General features: G+C 33.8%; 1 protein-coding gene across 4 annotated transcripts in view; it reads right to left on the bottom strand.

The window, feature by feature from the left end:
* The window catches only part of NHLRC2 (NHL repeat containing 2), a 53,599-nt gene that overhangs the window by 23,751 nt on the left and 10,331 nt on the right, over positions 1–19,517 (bottom strand). For all 4 annotated transcript variants that reach the window (XM_064373826.1, XM_012448021.3, XM_064373828.1 and 1 more), the window contains exons 3-5: positions 10,299–10,754; positions 7,555–7,676; positions 2,860–2,989 (exon numbers count right to left, since the gene is read on the bottom strand). In XM_064373826.1, the coding sequence (XP_064229896.1) occupies positions 2,860–2,989; positions 7,555–7,676; positions 10,299–10,754 (708 nt within the window). The remainder of the gene's footprint in view (positions 1–2,859; positions 2,990–7,554; positions 7,677–10,298; positions 10,755–19,517) is intronic.

Here is a 19,517-nt window from a genome sequence, read left to right on the forward strand (position 1 = left end):
TTCTGTAGAAAACACATCTTTCCACCTCCTTGGTTAAATACACTCTTAAGTATTTTACCTTTTCAAATGCTACTGTAAATGAAATTGTTTCCCTAATTTCCTTTTTGGATATTCATTGTTAGCATATAGAAACACTTATTAATTTTTGTATGTTGATTTTGTAATCTTTAACTTTACCAAATTTATCAGCTCTAATAGTCTTTTGGTAGAGTCATAAGGATTTTCTATATATAAGATCATGTCATCAGCAAATAGAGACAATTTCACTTTTCTTTTCCCATACGGATCCCTTATATTTCTTTTTCTTGCCTAATTACTCTAGCTAGGACTTCCAGTACTATGTTGAATAGAAGTGGCAAGAGTGAACATCTTTGTTCCTGATCTTAGAGGAAAAGCTTTTAACTTTCACCACTGAGGATGTTAGCTGTGAACTTGCCATATATAGTTTTCTTATGTTCCTCCTATACTTATTTTTTTTGTGAGTTTTTATCATGAACAGATGTTGAATTTTGTACAATATTTTTTCTGCATCTATTGAGATGATCATGTTGTTTTTCTCCTTTATGCCAATATATCACAATTATTGGCTTATGTATGTTGAACCACCTTTGCTTCCTTGGGATAAATCCCATTTGATCATGGTAAATGTTGCCTTCAGTTTGCCAGTAATTTGTTGAGAATTTTTGCATATAGGCCTGTAGTTTTCTTGTAGTGTCCTTAACTGGCTTTGGTATCAGGGCAATGCTGGCCTTGTAAAATGAGTTTGGAAGTATTCTCTCTTCAATTTTTTAGAAGAGTTTGAGAATGATTGGTATGGTTCTTTAAATGTTTGGCAGAATTCAGCAGTGAAGTCATTGAGTCTTGGGCTTTTCTTTGATGGGAAATTTTTTATTATTGATTTAATTTCCTTTCCCATTATTGGTCTCTTCAGCTTTTCTATTTTTTCCTGATTCAGTATGGTGATTTGCATGTTGCCAGGAATTCATCCATTCCTTCTATGTTACCCAGTTTGTTGGTGTATAGTTGTTCCTAGTAATCTCTTATGATTGTATTTCTGTAGTACTAGTTGTTTTCTCTTTCATTTCTGATTTTGTTTGAGTCACCTCTCTTCCTTTGTTTAGCTAAAAGTTTGATTTTAACTTTCAAAAAAAAAAAAAAACTTTCAGTTTCATTCATCTTTTCTGTCTTGTTTACTTTTGCTCTGACTTTTGTTATTTCTTTCCTTCCACTGAGTTAGGGCTTAGTTTGTTCTTCATTTTTTTTCTAGTTCCTTGAGGTGTGACAGTAAGTTATTTAAATCTCTCTTCTTTTGTGATGTAGGCATTTATTGCTATAAACTTCCCTCTCAGGACTGCTTTTGCTGCATTCTGTAAGCTTCGATACGCTGAGTTTTCATATTCATTTATATCATCTCAAGACATTTTAAAACTTCCCTTTTAATTTATTCTTTGACTCACTGGTTGTTCAAGAGAATTTTGTTTAATATTCATATATTTGCAAGTTTTCCAAGATTCCTCCTGTTTCTGATTTCTCATTTTATGCCAATGTGGTCAGAAAGATACTCAATATAATTTCAAACTTCTTACATTTGTTAAGATTTGTTTTGTGGCCTAATATATGACCTATGTTCTGTGTACACTTGAGAAGAATGTGTATTTTGTTGCTGTTGAATTGTTCTATAAATATGTGTTAAGTCCATTTGGTTTAAAGCATAGTTCAAGTCCAATGCTTCCTTACTGATTTTCTGTTTAGATAATCTAATGTTGAAAGTGGGGTATCAAAGTCTACTATTATTGTAATGCAGTCTATCTCTCCCTTCAGATCTACTAATATTTGCTTTGTATATCTAGGTGCTTTGTGTTGGGTATACATATTTACAATTGTTATAACTTCTTGATGAATTGACTCCTTTTTATTACATAATGACTTTGTCTCTTTTTTTTTTTTTTGAGACGGAGTTTCACTCTTGTTACCCAGGCTGGAGTGCAATGGCGCGATCTCGGCTCACCGCAACCTCCGCCTCCTGGGTTCAAGCAATTCTCCTGCCTCAGCCTCCAGAGTAGCTGGGACTACAGGCATGCGCCACCATGCCCAGCTACTTTTTGTATTTTTTAGTAAAGACGGGGTTTCACCTTGTTGACCAGGATGGTCTCGATCTCTTGACCTCGTGATCCACCCGCCTCGGCCTCCCAAAGTGCTGGGATTATAGGCGTGAGCCACTGTGCCCGGCCCCTAATCTGAAGTTCTGAAACTATAATCTTTTCAATATAAGAATATTCAGAACTACATTAATTGGAAGATGCATCTAATATATAATGCTTTTTTTTTTTTTTTTTGAGACGGAATTTCGCTCTTGTTACCCAGGCTGGAGTGCAATGGCGCAATCTCGGCTCACCACAACCTCCGCCTCCTGGGTTCAGGCAATTCTCCTGCCTCAGCCTCCTGAGTAGCTGGGATTACAGGCACGCGCCACCATGCCCAGCTAATTTTTTGTATTAGTAGAGACGGGGTTTCACCATGTTGACCAGGATGGTCTCGATCTCTTGACCTCGTGATCCACCCGCCTCGGCCTCCCAAAGTGTCTAATATATAATTCTTTAGAGTAACACAGTCTATCTTATAGATAAAATATAATATGTAATATTATATATAATACATACCCTAGTATATATAATATATATCTATATTACTGCTAGCTTTGTTTTTACACAATTAACAAACTCTGAGGCATAGGTATAAAAGTATAAAATAAAATAACTAGCAGTAGAATTAGTCCAAATGACCATCTCAAGAATATTTTTAAATCTTACTTTCATTAGTAAAATTTACTTTTACATTTAATATTAAAAGTTCACATACCTGATGTTCCAAAAACTACATCCCAAGGGGAACTAATGGGTTGTTGTTCTCCTTTTGCTCCACCTTCTTTATCTGTACCTTGAATTCCAATGCCAGCTACAGTGCTCACCTTCTCAGCTTCTAGGTCAATCTACAGAAATATAAAGGATGGCTTTATGCAATGAATGCTACTCTTGCTTTTGTCTTCTGCTGTGTAAAGATTTTCAATAGACATATAGAGTGTATGTGCAACACAATGTTTTATTTAAAGAAAAAAAAGGCTAGTCAATTATAAAATGAACTTCTTACTCAAATGCACATAATCAGTCCCTTTCATTTCCCCACCTGTCCATTCCCACTTTTCCCCTCTTATCCCCTTCTCCCAGCGTGCCTCCAACAGATCTGGCATTGACCTCATCTTAACTAAAAAACAAAACAAAACAAAAAATTAAAGAAAATGAAATTTTAAAACACAATGTAGCAAAATACATTTCTAAAAATTAAATGCACATATTTCAATTGTGCTCAGCTGGTGACTGACACACATTAAAACTTTTTATGTGCCAAGCACTGATCCACTAGTGAGCACACCAACCAGTCATCCAGCCATGCTCATAGTAACTACATGACCATGATTTTAATATTTTAGAGAAAACAAAAACAGATCGTTAAGTAACTTTTTCAACATCCCACAGTTAGTAAGTCAAGAAGCTAGGACCTAAACCCAGGCAGTTCCATGACACTATGTTGACTTTACTTCATAAACTGAAAAACTAATATATTCTACTGGGAAAATATGTTCTGCTTTCATCTCCTGAGACCCTCTTCCCAACATTTTATTGGGAAAATTTTCAAACACAAAGGAAAGTTAAAAGATTTTTATAACAAACATCCATATACCTGCCACTTAGATTCTATTCAATATTTCACTTAATTGCTTTATTGCATATTTAATACAGCTATTAAAAGAAAGAAATTTTCCTTATTTCATAGATAACTTACTCCCCAAAGCTACAGCAAATATTAAACTTTTGGAGAAAATTTACATGTATTTAAAATTATGAGCATGACAAGAAACCCACCATCACTACTAATGCTTAAAAGCAAGAGAGGTACTGGCCAGCAATATAGTAAAAGGAAACAGGAAGTTTAAAAATCAGAAGAGAATTTGTCTTTGCAGACAATATGTTTACATAAGAAACAATCAAAAGATTTTGTCAGAAATGGACAAACTGGTCCTAAAATTCATATCAAATTGCAAGGGACCTAGGATAGCCAAAATAATCTTGAAAAAGAAGAAAGTGGGAGGACTTCTATGTCCCAATTTCAAACCTTATTAAACCTACAGCAATCAAAACAGTGAGGTACTGGCATAAGGACAGACATAGAGATCAATGGAATAGACCTGTCCATATATCTATGATCAACTAATTTTTAACAAGGTGGCTAAGGCTCTTCAATGGAGAAACAATAGTCTCTTGGATAAATGTTTCTGGGATACCTGTATATCCACATGTAAAAGAATGAAGTTGAACCCCTACTTCACACCATAGACAAAACTTAACTCAACACAGATCAAAGACCTAATTATAAGAGCTATAACTGAACTACTTTATAATAAAACACAGGGGTAAATCATGGTGACCTTGGATTTAGCAATGGATTCTTACGACAACAAAAACATAAGATACAAAATGAAAAAATGGACCAATTAGTCATCATCAAAATTTAAAACTTCTATGCATCAAAGAACATGATTAAATAAGTATAAAAGCAAGCCAAAAAATGTAAAAAAGCATTTACAAATCGTATATCTGATGAAGAACCCGTACATAGACTATACAAAGGATTCTTACAGCTCTATTACAGAAAAGACAACCCAATTAAAAATCTGGCAAAGAATCTTAACAAACACTTTTCAAAGACATAAAAATGGCCCATAAGCACAGGAGAAGATACTTGACATCATTAGTCATGAGGGTAAGGCATATCAAAACCACAATGAGATGCCACTTCATATCCAGCAGGATAGCTAGAATTTCTAAAAAATAAAAACAAGTGATGGTGAACATGTAGAAAATTGGAACCCACAGGTAAGATGGTGCAATTGCTATGGAAAATAATTTAGCAGCTCTCAAAAAATTCAACATAAAACACATAACTCTACAATACCAGTTCTAGGTATCTACCATGACAAATGAAAATGTATGTCTGTGTAAAACTTATATATTAATATTCACAAGATTATTCGTAACAGCCAAAAATAACAAAATATACACAATAGCCAAAAAACACTCTAAATATCTATCAATGGTGAACTGATAGATAAAATGTCATATATTCACACAACAGGATACAAAGGAATGAACTACTGACATGTTATTTCATACATGAACTTTTTAATATGCAAAATGAAAGAAGCCACATACAAGAAAACATATATGATTCTACTTATATAAAATGTTTGGAAAAGGCAAATTTATAGAGACAGAAAGGAAATTAACGGTTGCCTAGGGATGGGAGGGGATAGGAACTATTTGTAATTGGTCACGTGGATTCTTACTTGGGGGATGAAATGTTTTAAAAACAACTTAATGATTATAGTGGCAAAACCTGTTAAATTTACTAAAAACTTATCAATTGTAGACTTGAAATGGGTGAACTTTATGATATGTAAAATACAGCACAATAATTAAAAAATATACACAAAGATCACATACAAATAAAAATATATGCATTAAATATACCATAATGGTTGCTTATAGGTATGTTTATGTAAGGGAAATGAGAGTAGGAGGGGGATGGGGAAGCAGGAAAATTCATAAATTAAATAAATTATTCTTAATGAGAAGGATCTACATGGAACAATAATGTTTGTGAGCTGTGAATGTAGGAGTATAATCAACTCAATCCTCTGCAAATGAGGTCTTAAACAAAAATAAAACACAATAAATATTCTTATATTTTTAAAAGGAAAAATAATTCTTATATTTTTAAAAGGAAAATAAGAGACTTACACTACTTTCCATTTCTGCAGACACCATATTAAGTCATCATATAGAACAATTTCAGGTAACCTAAATTTGTTATTATGCTACTTAAATGCACAAATATTTGAAATGCAGCACATGGCCAATACTCCAAAACCCATTAAGTTGTAAAGCAAGAGAAATACAATTAAAAAAGGACAAGTACTCCCTGAATGCTACAGGCTATTTTACTATTTCAATACACTGTTGGATGTCTAGCCCCTCTGATGAATTATAGAAGCATACAACCCCAAAAAGATAATGATAAAAAAATACTGATCATTAAGAACTTAGTAAAACCACTTTTCCCTAAAATATACACCATAGAAACATTAGTCCTTTGAGAAGCTCTGCCTATAAAGGGCTCTCTGGTCAAATAAGTCTAGAAATGCTGCACAAATATTCCCCTCTTAATGCACTCAACAATACATTAGCATATTTAAGTCTAGAAGAAGAAAGTTCCAAGACTTTCAAAAATACATCTGCTTTAATGTACTAACCCGCAAAATCTGTTTTTCATGTAACACTTTTTTATATTAAGAGGAATACACACTTTTGAAAATGCTTCATGAAACAGATATTATTTGCTCACAAATTTATCCAACAAATATCCGTTGAATACCTGCCATACATAGGCCAGTTCTTTTCTAGGTGCTAGGATTCAGTAATAGACAAAACATATTTCTAGGCCTCAGGGAGACTTACACTACAGTGCATTTATTATATATTCTATGTATTTTTTTCTATCATGTATATAGGTGATTATATTTTCAAATAGATGAGGATAAATGTCAATATTGAAAGAAAAAGTGAGAAAAGCAAGAAAGTATCTGAAACAATGTATTTAGACAGGATGAGTATGATGAACTTGGTTATTTTACAAACATATGGCAATGTAAAGACCAATGGTTTAGCCAAAACAACCATCAGTAGGAAATGTCTGAAATAACTGAGTACATCTACAATGGAGTGTGATATAGTCATCACTCATGTGACTAATATGGAAAAAAATACAGTTAGAAAAACCTGCAAAACATTATGTATGCATAGCATCATTACATTTGTTTTTTAAAAATTCTCTAAAGTCTTTTTAATATCAATTTATTTTTATAAGAATAGAAAATTTCCAAAAAGACACACTTTAACAGTGGATGATTACCTCTAGGGAACTGGAATTGATGGTCAGGGGACTTTTTTTTACCTTTATGTATTAGCTGACTTTTTCGAAATAAGAACACATATTACTTTTATAGTAAGATAAAACAAGTTTTAAGACTAATTGCCTAATCAGTATTTCCAGCCAAAGCATAAGAGTTAAAGAGAAGCAGGAGAGGTATGATTTTTTTTTCTAGTTTGAGAAAATTTAACTGAAAAAGGGCAAAGGATCATTATAAACTAGCAGTTAGAAAAATACTTCAAAATGAGGATCTTTTGAGTGATTAGGTACACAGCTTTGAAACAAAGGGTTAAAAAAAGTACTGAATGGGGTTTTCTTCTGTGGCAACTACATACTGACACAAATAAAAAGAGGATACTTGAGAATAAAACTAAAGTACCCCAAAAAAAGCAGAACAAGGACACTGACATACAGAAGCATCACCCTTTAATTACAAATATTTAATGTAGCAAATACATATCACTTTTCTGATTACAAGTATTCAAACTTAAATTTAAAATGAAAAATTACCTTTCTTATAAGGTGGTTTTCAGTGTCTGCCACATATATGGTATTATTCATTATGGCTACACCCTGTGGAGAATTAAAAGTTGATTCTGAAAATATTCCATCTTTTCTTCCAGGGTTGGGTCCTAAAATAAGATGAAATTTCTCACTTAAGAAGTGATCTCAAGGTAAAACAAAACAAAACTTGTATTTAATGCTAGGATTTTAATATAAATAACATGATATGTCCATCTAAAAACTAAAATGTTCCCCATGGAATATTTTCCTCAAGAGTGAATTTTGCTAATGATAGGGCTCATGGTATAATTACTAGTGCATTTAAGCATAGTAGCATAAATCAGAAGAAAATAATTTTAAAAGCATTCTAATTATCCATTACCCAGACTACAAAGACTTAAAAATAATTTCAATTGTTCAGCTGATGAACAGTTTTTAACAATTTTGAAAGCTATGCTCCTTGGATAATACAAGGAAAATTAGCCCTAGAAAAATAAACATGGCTAAATTGTTGCAAACAATCCTAGATCCTGAGGACCATTCAAGCCTTTCCTAAGAGTCCAAGGACCCCAGATTGAGAATCCTTCTTAACTACTATTTCACTTTGTCACAAAGTCCTACCATATATCATACACACTATAAGAGAGAATGATTCTAGTTCACTTCTCAGTTTTTACAATTCATGTAGAGTTTCAAGGTTGGGGAATATAACACAATAAAATATCATTGTTATTTCCATGGCCAGCAGACAAGCCATTCAAGGCCTCTAAATCAGTAGTTCAAACTGTTTGTGGAACTCCATTGTCCTAGGTGTCCATGAGAAAGGTAGTGTAATATAGCAGCTAGAAAACAAACTCAGCCGGGCGTGGTGGCTCACTCCTGTAATCCTAGCACTTAGGGAGGCTTCAGGCAGGCGGATGACCAGAAGTCAGCAGTATGAGACCAGCTTGGCTAACATGGTGAAACCCTGTTTCTACTAAAAACACAAAAATTAGCCAGGCATGGTGGCGTGTGCCTGTAATCCCAGCTACTCGGGAGGCTGAGGCAGGAGAATTGCTTGAACCTGGGAGGCACAGGTTGCAGTGAGCCGAGATCATGCCACTGCATTCCAGCCTGGACAACAGAGCAAGACTCCATCTCAAAAAAAGAGAAAACAAACTCAAGAGCCCAGTAGACCTGGTCTAAATCCCAGGTCTATCTCTTCCTAGCTGATGATTTGGGCAAGTCCTTTGTGTTCTTCTGTAAAATGGAACTAATAATAGTACCTAACTCATAGCATTGTGCAGGCAAAAATGAGTTCACACAAGTAAAGTGCTTCAAATAATGCCAGACATATAGTGTTTGCTGTAACTATGATTGTTAATAATACTATCATTGTCGTTAATATCAATAAGAGTTCCCTGAAGAAAAAGGGAGAGTTCTTTGGTTACACGAGATTGGAAAATACTGTGTACTATACCCCCTCATGAGGAAAATAGCAGAGCAAAAAATTTGAGAAATATTATGATACCATCACCAATAAAAATCTGTTAGATAACATTAAACTTGAGTGTATCTGAATATATTTGAGTATTTCCTAAGTATATCTGACCAAATAATTATTTTTTAAAAAATTAAAGAATAACTATGTCAAAGGTAACAGTATTTCTAGAAATATGTTTGGGTAGTGTAGCTTGCTGCTGGTTTCTTTTTAAACAAAGAATATTCACCTACACTATTTTGAAAATTACAGAATCTATTAAACACTTTTAAATCACTTAAATTCAAGCTGCTACAAAAGACATTTTTTGAGTAACAATTCAATTCTCATAACTGCCTATCATAAATCAAAATATCAAGTAGCCAAAACAAAACAAATACCACGAAACACAACACATACTGTATCTTGGCATATTAAGAATAACATCAGGGCATAGGAATACAACTAGCTTTTTTATATTAGGAACTCAGACATTCCTACTTTACGTACTAATGCTGCATATATTACTAAAGCAGGACTGACTGCAAAAAGATATGAATTACTTTGTCTTTGACTAACATGTTGTCAGATGTCAGTTCAGCTTGCATAAGCAGGATTAATAAGAATGTACTTAATAGAGCTTATTAATTATGTAGATGTAACCAAGAGGTAGTTTCAGATCTAAGACCAGGGAGATACAGGACAAAATGATTTCTGCTTCCAGGATACCTACACATTACAAGTATCACGCTGCTACACCTATTTGTATTCTGGAAGTAGATCCAGAAACATGTTCAAGTTCTTATAGAAGAAAGGAGAGAAAATTATGTACAAATTCTGCTTATCTATTTTATAATCTACTCCTCAAGTTCATGGGGCACTGACATGATCTTTAAAAAGAAAAGGCTATACTTTTTTGGAAAGTGAAATATAATAATTCAACTTAAAAATGTCTGAAATCTAAAATGTCTATGTTTTCATAAGACACAGTAAGTATGGCAGTTTTTTTAACAAAACAAGATTGAATATGTAAATATACCTAAAAGCTGAACTATTTCCTCTTTTTGACCTGGACCTTTTTTGGTGTTTTTGCTTGTTTTATGAGGGAGTGAAAAGAAGTTAATTCAGACATCATACATTAATTAACAAAAAATTTATGTTAGGAAGTTAAGCCCATTTATATCACCTTTCTATAATTAGTTTTCATTCAGACATTTCAACTTTTATATTTACCTGAACTATTTTTTTTACTGAAAACATATTATATATCATAATCAGAAGCAAACTTTACCTCCAATGCTATATTGAATTTGTCCATTCTTCCAAACGACCAAAATTCTATGATGTCCAGTGTCTGCTATTACCAATCTATTAGTAACTTGGTCTACTGTTACTTTGCCAGGAAATAGCAATGGTGAAGGTGGCAAAGAATCTTTATAGAGTTTTATTCCAATTTTATCATCTCTGATCTGCCCCCTGTCTTTGTAATACTTTAAAGCAATTGAAGTATATAAAAATAATTTGTCTTTGTGTCCCTCGCCAATCAAAGAAAACAACATGTTTCCTCGAGGTCCAAGTATGACTAGCGTTGGCCAGCAGGAAACTTCTAGTTCTTGCCAAAGGCTGGCATCTGCATCATTAACCACAGGGTGGGCGATGTTGTATCGAAGAACGGCACTCTTAATGTTATCCAGGACTTTTTCATTTGGAAACTTAGCTGAGTGAACACTAATAATGAGAAGACCATCTGAAAGGAAAAAATTATATGTAAACATTATTAAATATTTAAGTTTGAATATCATCATCCACACATTAGGTTTTAGGTCACTAATAAATATTAAAAGTCCTTAGATGAAAAAAAAAAAAAGTAGAACTACACTGGGATCTTCAACCACATTTTAACACACATATAAAAAACTAACAAATTTAAATCTCATGACAATCTTGATTATTACATAAAAACAAATATGATTAAATTCATATGGCTATTGCAGGATTAAAACCCTTTTTTTCTTTTATTTAGATAATGCTATAAAAATCATCTTTACTTTCTTATGAAATGCTGAAATTTTTTCCACCTATAGTAAGTCCCTTTGAAATTCAGAGTTGACTATGCTGCTTTTGGGAGGTATTTATTGTTATATCACTCTCTTATTTTTTTTTAATCTAAACTTACATTATAGAGTAACAAAATAAACATAAGCAAGATGTTTCCATAATATAAGGCTTTTGATTTACTTAAAATTCTTATGGTATGGTTCTTAGAACAAACCTTTCTGTAGAAAGAACTGCTGAAAACAACATACTTCTTTTATCTAATCAATACATTATTTCAAGAAGTTAATACCAAAAACAAACAAACAAACAACAACAAAAAAAAACCACCTGTTAGGCTGGATTCAGTGAAAAAATTCAATACTGACTACTAAAGTAGCAGAGATACAATTTCCCGGCAACTCGTATTTCTATTGCAACTATTAATTCTGAAACATGCTTGAAGACAGAGAAAAGTAAATGCAACCAGGTAGATTGTATAGGAGGGTCAAAACTCAGAAAAGCAAATGACAGAAGAGTGAGCTGCCAATTTTATTTTCCTTTTCCACCCTTTTCCTAGCTTTGCCCTGAGAGTGGGTCCCAGTTTTGGAGCTGTATGAAGCACTAAAATTCCACTGCAATTCTGGCCCAAGAAACCACGTAACCACCACGTAACCTGGACAGTGTGGGAGAAGCCTGAGGGGAAGAGAGCTGGTGAAGGCAACTCCTTATTTCTGAGTATGAACACTTACAAGTCTTAGTTTAACCTCTAAACTACAGTGCATGGAACAGATTCAAAAAAGTATAGCAAATGCTTGGAGAGCTGAAAACTGAATAACTGAGTTTATAGGAGAGAGAGCTGACGGAAGATGAGACAGAAGTTGTAATTTGAAGTAAGAGGGTTGAATGCCTACTAAAATAAAGCTACCAACATTCCCTAGAGGACTATAACAGGACCCATATCACATTCCAACATCCAGGATACGATCCAAAGTTACCTGACAGTCAAAGAAAAGAACAAGGGAATATGGTCAATTATCGAGAGAGACAGAAAAAAAAAAAACAATCAACAGGTATCAATGCCAAAATAAAGCAGATGTTCAATTTACCAGACAAAGACTTTCAAGCAACTAGATAACTATGCTCCATGAGGTAAAGAAAAACACAAATGAAATAAGTAAAAAGATAGGAAACATAAACAGAGAAATGAAAAACTATAAAAAATAACTAAAAATTTTAGAAGTGAAAAATACCGTAAGTTCACTGGATAATCTCATTGGCAAAAAGGACATGACAAAGAGAAGGTTAATGAACCTGAAGATAGCTCAACAGAAATTATCCAATCTCAAGAACACAAAGAAAGAAGATTGAAAAAAATAAATAAATAAACACAACCTCAGGGACCTGTGGAACAGTTTCAAAATATCTAAGTAAGTATAACCGGAGTCCCAGAAAAAGTGAATAAATAGATTGGGGCAGAAAAAAATAAATGAATAATGCCCTAACTTTCAAAATTTGATTAAAAATATAAATTTAGAGAATTCGACCTCAGCACACACCAAATAAAATAAATTAAAATCATGTCTAGACACATCATAAACAAACTGCTGAAAACCAAAGGCTACACACACATACACACACACCCACCCACCCACCCACCCCTTGAAAGCAGCTGAGAAAAAAGATGCAGTGAGGAATGGTTGCCTGAGGAATGTGGGTAAAAGGGAAGTGGGAAGAACTGCACACCTGTTACCCTGGGCAAGTTACTTAACCTGTTCATTCGTTTTCTCATTTGTGAAATGAGGAAAATAACAGTAAATGCCTCATAGGTCAGGCAGATTATAAGAGATAATCTGTGTAAGGCATTTAGCATAGTACCTAATGTAGAGTAAAATCTCAACAAATTTTGCTATTATTATTTTTTAAAATTATAAGTACAAAGATAACTAATAAGATAAATGTAAATATTTCTAAATATCAGAAGAGATTAGGAAAATAAAACAGTAAAGGAAGTGCATCATGCTGATAAACACAACAAGTATCATCAAATACACATAATACCTGTACATTAACAGTCATATGAATAAATATCAATGGGCTTAACTCTTAATTATTAAAAGATCTGGGTAAATTCTGTATATAAAAGATACATCTAAGAAAAAGTGAATCAGAAAGGCTAAAAATAAAGGGATAAAAAAGATATGCGAGGTAAATGAAAGCAATAAGTATATATGGGTTGTAGATCTCCTCCTTCTGCCTCTCCAAATAGCGTTTTGCTCCACTTCATTATCTAAACTGAAGCTTATATGGGTTTCAGTTTATCCTTGCAAGTTCTAGCTCATGTTTGCACATTCTTTCTCGTGTACCCTTGTTCTCTGCTACTTTATATCCATCTTTCCTTTTCAACTGCCTGATCTGCCATCAGGAGATATTATTCTCCAATAATTACAACTTTAATTCCAAACCAAACCACAGGTACACATCACGCAAACCTCTGCTTGAAGACTGTGAAAAGTCAGAAAACTCAGGTAGGCTGCAGAAGCACATAGAAGCAACAGCCTCACATACACTAGTTAGCCATGTAGCTCCACAATGACATAAGGTTAACTACCTATAATGAATCCCCTATTAGTTCATTCATTATTATCCCTAGTTGGTATACTTCTCTAATCAAACTGTGACTAATATACCAAAACTCTACATCCTAGTTTTGGTGTTAGCTCTACATGTATAAAATCTCCATCCATCCATTAGCAGTTTCCTTACTCACCCCTGGTTCCCTAGCTCTCCCTATAGTAAATTCACCAGAAAGAGCACAAGTGTGCAATATTCTCTGAGTTCTTGCACAATTCAAACCGTTTTTCTTTAACCTTGATTGATTCTTGAAGGACAAATGGTTGGATATAGTCTTTTTGGTTTTATGGTTTACACTTATTAAGATTCCTGAAATGACACTCTACTGTTGCCTTGCTTTGTACCTTATTTGTGAAAAGCATGGCTGGTCCAACTTAAATGTCTTTGTAAGTTATCTTTTTTGTTTTACAACGTTTAAAGTATAATAATTTTATTAGGGTACTTCTTGGACTGTTCTGGGTCAATTTTCTCTGGTACCTAGTAGGCCCTATCAATTTGTAGATTCAAGGTTTTTCTTTCCTGGAAGTCTTCTTGGATTCGAATTTTAGATATTTGTTCTAGTCAGCTGTTCTCATTTTCTTGAGGGTCTCCAAGTAGTCTTACGTTGGACCTCTTCTGCCTGTTTTCCAATTCAATCATTTTTTAAATCTTTTTTCCTTTTTTTTAAAGCTCATTTTCATTCTCTGGAGTTTCATCCTCTGCTTTTCTTTAACACTCCTCATTAAATTTTTATACAAATTTATTGTCCCTTGGACATCTTGTAATTTAGTTTTTATTTCTAATACAATTTTGAATATGTCTTCTCTTTTCTAGATTCAAAGAACACTCATTTCCTTTTTTCTTTTTTGTTCATTTCTTAGTTTTTGAATTTCTGATTCAAACAGTTTTTTTCATTATTCCAAAATGCTGATTTAGGAATATTTAATCCAGTATGAATATTTAATCCAGTATGAGGTACTGTGTTACAGTTTTGTCAACTTTGTGATTATTAGAGAATCTGTATCAGCATTTTCAGCTTTTTTTTTGCAGTAGTTTTTATATAGATATGATCTGCTTTTTTTCTCTTCCTCTTCCTTTTGTGAACAGGGTTCCTAGTTTGACAGCACCCTCTTCTGACAGTTCCCTTTTTCTGGGCAGTTTCATTTATGAATAGCATTGGTGGAAGGAGGGGTTGATACAACTCTTTCTCTTTTGTTTCCATTACAGCCTTACCTTTTCCCTCATAGTTCCTTCTTTCCCTTCAGTGGCCTATCTCCAAGGGAAACCACATCTTTCCTATATAGCTGATTATCTCCCAGAAGCAATGCTTCTCTGAGGCTTTGATTCCTAGTCCTGCATTCTTTTAAGAGCTGGTGATATGGTCTAGTATGTCCAGACCTGTGTTCAGTATTTTATATTTTGTATTGGAATTTCCCTTTCTGGAGGTAAGGAGACTATTCTGTTTGTGCTTTGTCTACGTACTCTGAACCACTTTAGTGTTCTCATGGAGTCTTTTAAGTCTCCCCTATACTTGTTCTTGGCATCCACAGACTTATAGCAATAGAACCTTTATGGGAATTTAGTTTATTTCTGAACTTATATGTAATGTGAAGGCCATGATATTCTCTGTCTTCTAGAATTGTGAAATGCAGGGTCAAGTGTGGTTTTACTTGCTCTACTTATTTTTATTGCTTGGAACAGAGGGGAGGGCCAGTGGGGAGATTCAAGATCACCATCCTCTTCCAAACCCAGAAGTAGCAGAGATAGACTCTTTTTAATCATTGGGTTTAACATATAATTATTTAATCTTTCATACTTTTGTTCATTGATTAAATTTAACTGAGTATAAAACCAGAAACTGGTATAAAAATATAAGTATAGTATAAAAGTAATATAAAATAGAAGTATTTCCAATATGATAAAGAACATGGAAAAAATGCCTACGACCTCTACTATTGTTTAACAATAAACTGGGGTGGGGGGAGGATTAGCCAACATAATTAGATAAGTGAAATCAATTAGAGGCATAAGACTGAAAAATTTCTATATGTAGATATAACAATATATTAAGAAGATTCCAGAGACTCAAACAATAACCAGTTAAGAGGATATAATGGTGGACAAAACTCCATGTACAATAGCCATATAAACATAAGAAAAGATTAACCCAACTCAAAAATGCATCTTAAAATTATACCAAGATACCATTTCCTATCTATTAGATTAGTAAAAAATTAAAAAGTATGTCAAAACATTTTACTGAAGCAGCACCTGAGAAAGAGGTACACTCATACACTGCTCGTAGGAATACAAACTCATACAACTTTCCTGTTGGAGAATGAGGCAATATCTAATAAAACTACATATGCACTTAACTTTGACCCAGCAATGCCACTTCTAGGAATTTATCCTTAAGCGATTCCACCAATAAGACAAAAACATATCCACAAGATTACTTATTGCTTATAATTGCTAAATACGAAAATAATCTAAGAGCCAATACACAGGAGAGTGGCTGAATGAGTTATGGCACACACCCACAACTCATAACCTTCCCCTCCAATATGACCTTTCCACAGTGTTTCCTGTCACTGAATGGTATCATCCAATTATACAAGCAAAAAAACAATCTAGGACATCTCTGTAATAACCAATCAGCCCTCTCTCATCATCTATACTTAATCCACAATCAAGTCCTATTGATCTTATCAGCTATGACTAGTTTCAGGTTGTTATCATATCTCACAGAGCACAACAGCCTTGTCACAGATTTCCCATATCCATTCTTGTCTACCAACTAGTTATCCATCCTGGAGTCACTGATCTTTTAAAAACACAAATAAGATCAACTCATCTTGTTGTATAAAGTTCTTCATTGGCTTTTGACAGCTCCTAGTATAGCAAATCTCATCTCTTCAGCATCTTCTCCACACCCTTTTCCTGCAGTGAATTCTAGAACTTCCTTTGATTCTTCAACAATACCATTATTCCTTTTGCTTTACAAGGTTGACATACAGTGTTCCCTGTCTGTAATGTTCTCATCTGTTCTGACCTACTAAAGCCACGCTTGTCTTTTAGAACTGAAGCTCAACTTTTACTTTCATAAGAAAGCTTTATTTCCTCCAAATTAAACTCTGTAATTTGTCATCATAGCAGCCTATAATTTTTCCTATACATCACTATTCAGAAATTACAAAAACATGTGTGTGATTATTTGATTATATGCCTCCTCTTGTTAAGACTATAATGCCTACGAATTACATAGGACCCATGCATGTTTTATTATTCTCCAGCACAGTGCCCAGTATGTAAGAAGGAAACAAATAATTTCACTGGACATAAATGCTGAAGGAATTTATAAATCTGCATAACAAGCCATATCATATTTAAATAGGGTATCTACTGATCTATATACAAACATAATTGCCAAATATGCAAATATCCCATTTTTTTCTGTAATAACCTCAATATGCACAGATTTTTCTTAAATTATTTTGCTTTTTCTGTTAATCATGCACAGTAAAAAGCAGATGTAAGAGAGTCTTCCCTTTGTGAATTCTTTGCCAACATAGAGATCAAAATTACTCCATTTAAGAGAAAATACAGAAGAAAGGCAAAGAAGTGAGGGAGAGAGGAAAGAAGAGAAGAGGGCAAGGAATAGAGAAGAAGAAGGGAATAAGGGAAGGAGAAACTATTATCAAAAATTATAACTTCCTCCTTTTCAGTGAAGTAAAATAAACAACAACAACAACAACAACAACAAAAAACCACACACACATGGTGGCTCATGCCTGTAATACCAGCACTTAGGGAGGCTGAGGCAGGCAGATCACTTGAGCCTGGGAGGTCATGGCTGCAGTGAGCTGTGGTCGCACCACTGCACTCCAGCCCAGGCAACAGAGTGAGACTTGTCTCAGACTAACAAGCAAAAAACATAATAAATTTATAACTGCTTCTAAAATATTAGTAATAAAATCACTTTTAAAAATACATCTTTTTAAAGCTTCAAAGGTCTTATTTTTGCGAGATGTATACTTAAACACATATAAGTGCACTCAATTACAACTGTATATACTATAGTAGAGCGTGTACTACATACAAGTAATCATAGGCAATGTAAAAACACAGTAAAATGCAAGGATTGAGAATATTTGAGGCGTTATGAAAAATGTTAAAAAAAAAAAAAAAACTGTAACAAAGACGTTCTGAAATCCAGAAGACAACCGTTATTTCACTAGACAAAAAAGATGAGATGATGACTCCAGGCAGAGGGAACACTGTGTCAAGGTGTTAAAGCAAGAGGAATGATGATACTTAGAAACTGAAGGAAAGCCAGGAAGGCTAGAACAGCCCTGAAGGATGAGAAGGGTGTGGAAAAGATGCTGGATAGGCAAAATTTTAGTTTTTATACTAAGAACAACGGAACATAAAAAATTAAAGGATCAAAATTGCTCAACACCAAACTGAGGAAGAAATGAAAAGCAAATTTGAAAGCCAATCGAAAACTGACGTTAGGCTGTTGTCTGCACTAAACATGTGAAAATGTGCCATACATTGGCAATGTTTTCAAAGTACTTTAAGAACACAGAACAATAAATAGACTGCTGAATAAAGAAACTATAACGTGTGTTGTGCAGAAAGAGTTAACATAGTAGCCCTGACGGCTGAAGGGCATGCAGACAAGATTGGCTCTTGACTGGCTTCTGAGAGCTTAGATTTTGGGAGGGTTTTCACCATTCCTAGAACTGGTAAGAGTGGCTCACTATGCCTAAAATGTTTGTACAAACAATACAGTTTATGCTGAACACCTGCTTTCCTTCTGAGAGTCTGGACTTTTGGAACATGCCAGCAGGCAGAAGCTGCCTACGTGACCAGCCTCCAATATAAACCTTGATGATTTCTGAGCCTCTCTGGTTGGCAACATCCCAAATGTGCTGTTACAACACATCGCTGAGGAAATTAAGAGCATCTTGGGTTGAATCCACTGAAAGAAGACTCTAGAATCTTGTACCTGGTCTCCCTTCAACTTAGCCCTTGCATCTTTTTCCCTTCCTGATTCTGCTTGGTATCTTTTTGCTGTAATACAGTCATGAGTACAACTATATACTGAATCTTCTGAGTACTCCTAATGAAAACTATCAAAACTGGTGGGGGCTGGGGGCAAGATTTGAGAACCATGACACAAAGTGAAATTATATATAGACTTATTTAAAGGCTTAGCTTTACTATAAAATAAAAAGTATATTCTTCTAATTTTTAATAAAGTATAAAACAGAAAAAAGCACATACTACATAATACTAGCATTTACTCAATAGTAACATGAAATTCAGATTTTTAAAAGTCTGATTTAGTTATATATTAACATACACCTAGGAATCACATGTTAAAATACAAAGTTTTCCTAATAGATGTTTTCTTATAAAACAAAAATGCTTTTCCTTAGATAATAGCCATTATATTCAATTTCAGTATTATATACTAACATACCATTAATGTATATATCACGAAAAAAACTTAGCTCTCAAGTAGAAAAGAGTAAAATATCACTGTGGTACTTGTCAGTTTAACATAAATGTGTACTAAATTATTATTAATTAATAACAATCTTAGGGCATAGTTACTTCTTTAAAAATGTTTAAACATCAGAACAATTCATTACCATTAAGTACATTTTGCTTTTTGCTTTAAGGCATTTGCAATTTCTCATTCGCTACTGTGAAAGTGGCACTGGCCCCTACTACAACCCTGCGTTTAAATGCTGATTTAGAGGAAGGAGGTTGATTAAGAAATTGGGACTCTTTCAAGGTGTTTTGAATTAATAAACACTTCCTTTTTCAGTGGAGCATTTTTGGCTTTCTGGTA

Source organism: Aotus nancymaae, unplaced genomic scaffold, assembly GCF_030222135.1.
Source record: "Aotus nancymaae isolate 86718 unplaced genomic scaffold, 86718_ANA_hifiasm-v0.15.2.pri h1tg000010l, whole genome shotgun sequence".
In the NCBI taxonomy this organism is placed as follows: Eukaryota; Metazoa; Chordata; class Mammalia; order Primates; family Aotidae; genus Aotus; species Aotus nancymaae.